Source organism: Myotis davidii, unplaced genomic scaffold, assembly GCF_000327345.1.
Source record: "Myotis davidii unplaced genomic scaffold, ASM32734v1 scaffold3725, whole genome shotgun sequence".
Classification (NCBI taxonomy): Eukaryota; Metazoa; Chordata; class Mammalia; order Chiroptera; family Vespertilionidae; genus Myotis; species Myotis davidii.
In genome coordinates this window covers 182,091-188,284 of record NW_006296047.1, presented here as the reverse complement: position 1 = coordinate 188,284, position 6,194 = coordinate 182,091, and the positions used below count along the sequence as shown (strand labels likewise).

The 6,194-nt window shown below is 39.0% G+C and overlaps 1 protein-coding gene across 1 annotated transcript; it reads right to left on the bottom strand.

Annotated features, from left to right (window-relative positions):
• Window positions 1–631: 631 nt before the first annotated feature.
• Window positions 632–5,534, bottom strand: RAB32 (RAB32, member RAS oncogene family). Its single transcript, XM_006770937.2, has 2 exons — window positions 5,211–5,534; window positions 632–1,509 (listed from the first exon to the last, which is right to left on the bottom strand). The coding sequence occupies exons 1-2, from the start codon at window positions 5,517–5,519 to the stop codon at window positions 1,360–1,362; spliced, it is 459 nt and encodes a 152-aa protein (XP_006771000.1). The 5' UTR covers window positions 5,520–5,534; the 3' UTR covers window positions 632–1,359.
• Window positions 5,535–6,194: the final 660 nt, after the last annotated feature.

Here is a 6,194-nt window from a genome sequence, read left to right as displayed (position 1 = left end):
GCTAAATAAGCCACTGCCAGCTTTCTCAAGGACCTTGAATACGTGTCAGAAAAGGTCAAAGAGTTACTTAAAAATGTAACATCCTATATAATAAAAGGGTAATATGCAAATTGTCCCCTTGACCAGGAGTTCGACTGGAGTTCGACCAGGGCGCAGGACAGGCCTGTCAACCACCCAAGGCCCCTCCCCCTGGCCGTGCACGAATTCGTTCACTGGGCCTCTAGTGTAAACGTATTTGTGATTCCCAGGCAAAGCTCAGTTGGTGAGAAGAATGAGCTACATTTTACGGACCATGACCACTATTTATTCCCAGATCAAGTATAATTCTGTGCCTCTCAGATCAAGTGTAATTCTGTGCTAGCTTTTTTCCCCTGCTATTAATAAATGCATGGATCATTCCTATCCAAGTTCATAATAATGCGTAAGACATTTTTTTCATACCTCATTTCACATTAGCTTTGGATTATGTCACAGACACCTTTAAATATCCCTCTGAAAAAGAGAAGTTGCACCTTTCACATAATTATCATTAATTCCTTAACAATAAAAGTAAAAGTAAACAGACAAAGTTTTCTAAGGCATAAAAATATACCCCATATTACCTGGTAGAGCTACATTAATTCAAAACAAAGACATCAGTCAAAATATTTATTCTGTTCTTAATTGGATTGAATGGTAATACAAATATTGTGAGCGAGATGTACCTTCCTCGTGTATTATATTCTAAGTGCCCAGAACTTTATATAAAACCACACGACCTTGTTTCTCTCACAATTCATACTATGGAAACTTGGATCTAATCTTTGAATAACTTCTTTCCTTAACCATGACTGTTGTAGATCTGATAAAACTAGCTCCAGTTAGAAGTTTTGAGGGGGAAAACCTTGCTAAACAGAAACTTCAAGCCTTATGTGGCTAACAGTCTAAAAGCCTCCCTCAAAAGTGAAGATAGAATACAAAAATAGAGGCTTGTACAATTACTCTAAGACTGCTGGGAAAGTTTATTACCACCCCAGTGCTTACACTAAGAGCCACAACTTGAAACTCATACCAAATCCTGAGCATTGTCATTTTCAAAGATGTTAAGAAGGATGTAAACATTATCCTGCACCTGACGGCAGCAGCAACAACAAGAGAAGCCCAAGTGCTCACTCTAAGGTGTAGAGCCATGCTCAGGATAGACACCGACACCCACTTCAGCTAAGGCTCCCAGAGTGCCTTCACGGGCACGTTAAGCACAGCTCTGGGAAGATCACAGAGCAGGGCATCCACCACCTCAATCCTTTCTCAGGAATTTGCTCCAAATGGAGAAATCAAGTCAGGCTGCATCTGGAAAGCAGGAGAGGAGCTGTAGCCACGTCAGCAACACTGGGATTTGCTCTCTGCTGGCAAGGCCTTCTCGTGCAGTCTAATTCTGTCCCCATCGTTGTCTTCATTGGGAAAGCTTTGCTGGTTCATGAGAATGTTCTCCACCAGGAAGCGGGCTGCTTCCTCTATGTTGATGTTGTCCTGTAGAGCAGAAATAAGGAACAGGATCAATTCTGAGGATTAATCCACAGAATAACACTTGGAGAATATTCACAGGAACTAGGAAAGTTCTTCATTGGGGACACTGTAAGTACCCAGCTATCAGCTTCTCCAATACTACAGTGTTAGCCAAGAGTTCAGTGCTACTGAGTAATGTGCCTATGGACCCTCTTCTTTTTACAAAAGATCACCCTTTAGGAGGTTCCTATTTTAAACTTTTTGCCACTGCGGTTCAAACAACTATTTTGATGGTTGCAAATAAATATTCACCCCCCTCTGGGTTGCCACTCACATAAATGGAAGCAATGAAATGAAAAACATCCCTGCCCTTGAACATCTAATTCAAGTATTCTGGATACATTATGAAGAAAAACGTCAAGCGGCCACACCATATTAAAATAGGATAAATCCATCATGTTGCTCCCCCATCTCTGAGTGATGCCAGAGGGGTTCTTGGCTCCGCACAGGTAAGAATTAAAGACACGAGCCAGACAGAGAAGAGGTTAACGTGGAAAAGCAGGTTTTATGAGCAGAGAGGACAAGCAGGAAAAGCCCCTCCACAGAGCAGTCGTGTTTCCTTCTCTTGTGGAGTCTCATGAGAGAAGGAGAAGAGACTCCAACCATCTCTAGAGGTTAAGCTTATATCTGTTATATCTGGTTATAGTTTCTATGGAAAATTGCTGCTATGGGGAAGTAGAGAGTGGGAAAAGTTGGGATTAACTTTAACCATTACTAGGTATATTTTGTGGCCTTGTGCTTTCCCTTTAAGGCAGCGGTTCTCAACCTGTGGGTCGCGACCCCTTTGGCAGTCGAAGGACCCTTTCACAGGGGTCGCCTAAGACCATCCTGCATATCAGATATTTACATTACAATTCATAACAGTAGCAACATTACAGTTATGAAGTAGCAACGAAAATAATTTTATGGTTGGGTCACAACATGAGGAACTGTATTTAAAGGGCCAGAAGGTTGAGAACCACTGCTTTAAGGTATGGGTAAACGGTAATGTACAAGTGAGGAGCTATTCATCAATCCTTGCAGGAGTTTTCCCTGTCCAGAGGCTCTTCCTGGTCTGCTTAAACCTCTGATCAGCCCAGTTCCATGTCAGGCAGCACGAGACAGGCCCTGGACTTAGTTGATTTATATAGTCCTCATGCCCCCTCTCCTGTATTGTTAGTGTGAATTATTAACTTTAGATGTCATATGTAAATTAACCTGAAACAATGTTGTAGGTGTGATGTCCATTAACACTATCCTAAGGAATCACTACCTATCACATTTGTGTAATAGATTTATAAGTTGTCATCAAGTAGACAATCAGTAACACATAGCAAAATCTGTGATTTTTAAAATATTTAACTTAATATTTTAAAATAATTGTATTTACAAAAACATTGCAATAATAGTAAAAATTCCTAAACACCCTTCAACCATATTCCTCAAATGTTAACATCTTAGATAAATGGAGTACAACTATCAAAATCAGGAAATTAGATAATAGTATTATCAGCATTATTCTATCAACCTTATTCAAATTATACCAACTGTCCAGGTGAGCAGCTGAATTTTGTGGTCATGTCTCCTGTCTCCTTTACTCTGGAACAGTTCCTTAGTCTCCTTACTTTCATGAACTTGACATTCTCAGAGAGTACTGGCCAGAGAATATCCCTTAATTTGGGTCTGCTTGATGCTTCCTTGTCATTAAGTTCCTTATGCATTTTGGACAGGAATAAGGCATGAGTGATGTCTTTGTCAGTGTATGAGGCCCACTTGCTTAAAGTTCTATCTCTCAGGTTTTTCCCTGAAAGATTCCTCTTCTTCCCTAGGTCCTTAGTAAGTAAAATATGTGAATATTCTGTTTCACCATACTTTTTTCCATTAATTTTAGCTTCAATCAATTCTTCCCTAAAACAATTATTGCTGTAGTGTTTAATGATGATTTTCTATTTCCATAATTCCTTCTACATTTATCAGCTGTAATTCTACAATTCTCTTCTCTACCACTTATTTATTCATATCATGGATTATTATTTTATTCTGTGTACATAATATTACAATGTTGTTTACTTTGTTGCTCAAATTGTCTTAGATATGGAGGCTCCTATAGGCAGGCTCCTGTGCCTTTGTGATATGTCTCCAATCACACTTTGTGTTTCTTACTTTCTGGCACCACAAAATATCTCAGGCATGTCTTCACTTGCTTGTCCCATGGTCCTGAAACCAGTCATTTCTCCAGGAAACCCTGGTTCTTTTTATTGGAGAACAGCAGCATTTAAAATGACTGAGAACTCTGTAAGCTATTGGTTCTGTGGTGTCATTGCTTCTAAGCCCTCTCAACAGACATTCAGGAGATACTTGTGTGTATCCATATGCACATCGAGATCTATTTCTACGTTTACCTCTCTGTTTAACCTCCAGTGGACACTATTTTTCCCCATGACTCCATCGTCACTCAATGTTATTCTGATCATAAAAGGCACCAAACAATCTTCCACTTTTAGAGTGAGTTTTGGGTGAAGCTAAAAACAACCTGGTAGTACGTAGGTGATTAGTAAGTACAATGCTTTTTTAAAATATATAAATAGGAAATTCACAGAAGGCATACTAAAACCAGGAATTGTGCTAGGATTACACCAAACTTATGGTTTTGAGTTTGTTTGTCATAATGAAAACTAAAGAGAAAATAAACAAATGGGTCTACATCAAAATAAAAAGCTTCTGCACAGCCAAAGAAACCATCAACAAAACAAGAATGCCCACTGCATGGGACAGTGATGGTGAACCTTTTGAGCTCAACGTGTCAGCATTTTGAAAAACTCTAACTTAACTCTGGTGCCGTGTCACATGTAGAATTTTTTGATATTTGCAACCATAGTAAAACAGAGATTTATATTTTTGATATTTATTTTATATATTTAAATGACATTTAACAAAGAAAAATCAACCAAAAAAATGAGTTCACGTGTCATAGGTTCGCCATCACTGGGATGGAGGGAGGGAGAGAGAGAGAGAAACATCAACTTATTCCACTTATTTATGCATTCATTGGTTGATGCTTGTATGTGCCCTGACCAGGGATCGAACCTGCAACCTTAGCATATTGGGACAACTAACCAACTGAGCTACCACACCATGAAGGATCAAAAAAACATTTTATCCAGCTTCCCATATGGGTCAAAGAAAAATTCTCACTCTACTATTCATGAAGAAACATGTTACAAATATTGATACTTTCTTCTTATTCAAATTATTTCATACACAGTTAATATAAAACTCGTCAAATATCATCCAAATTCATTCTCTGACTCTTTCAATGCCTTTGCTAGCCTTGCACATGAATTACATCTTCACCAGGGACATGGTCCTAGGTTTGTTAGCCTTCTGGAAAAATTTAAAAAATGCTTGTGCTACATCCCATAAACTCTAGGTGCATGAGACTTCCTTTAAAGACTCAGCTCACAGAAAATGGCATTTGTTATTTACTCTGAATAAGAGCTCATTTTCATTTTAATGTGAAATCTTTCCTGTTCATCTCCCACAAACCAATTTTGAAAGCATTAAGCATTGCTGCTGTTGACTGAACTTTTTTCCAGGCTTCCAACCAGCACTCACCTAAGTCCACCTAAAAGCTTTATATTTACAAGCTCACAGCAGAGCGGATACCCAGGCAAAACAGATCTCACCTTTGCGGAGGTTTCAAACCATCCAGTGAAGCCATGTTCTTTGCAGAACTGGTCCATCTGGGCAGGAATCTGGCTACCTTCCTTTTTCTGGTCACATTTATTAGCTAAGAGAACAGCAGCAATAGGGCCGCCACTGGGAAGATGGACTTTACTATCCAGGTCACTTTTCCATTTTAAGACGGCCTCAAATGTGGAACCTCGCGATATATCAAAGACTACAAAAGCACCAACAGCTTCTTTATAGTAGACTCGGGTCATGTTGCCAAACCGCTCCTGCCCTAGAAAAAAATATAATAAGAGGTTAAACATTCCTAATTTAAACAGGATCCCAATTTAGATTTAACCCCTCTGACCCTAAGAATAATGCTATAAACACACATCTCCCATTCCACAGCAACATAAACTGTGAGATTAAGGACATACACACAGAGCTGACTCACAAAGCAGAGTAGCTGATCGTGTGGCCTGAGTACACAAGTAACTCATTTTTGGTCTGCCCCTGTACAACACAGTCTCCATAACCATCAAGGTCAGTACTTAAAGTACAGAGTCCATCACTTTCCTCTCCCCTAGGTCTAAGAGAAGAGAGGTACTAAAGGGAAAAAAGAAAGCTGGGAATAGAGGAAGAAGAGACAAGAATAGGAGAAAATGAAGCTTTCAGGAAGAAGATAAGTATAGTGGGTTAAATGCTAACGAAAAAGATTAGGACTGGACATGAGATAAAAGATTTCATGCTCAAAATTTATCTTTCCTTTACATCTCCAACGGATTTTGACTCAATATACAAGATTGCTCTTTTTTAAGAAGGCAGACACATGCAAACCTATTACTTTAGAACAAAAAGTGGCACCAAGGTTGTGCTATTAAGAGAAGGATCAAATTACAGAGTTCTTCAAATATTGTACTTTTAAAATAATTTAAAAATTTGGGGGGAAAAAATCTACTGCTTACCATATCATATAGGACTTTGCAAAGCATGCTCTT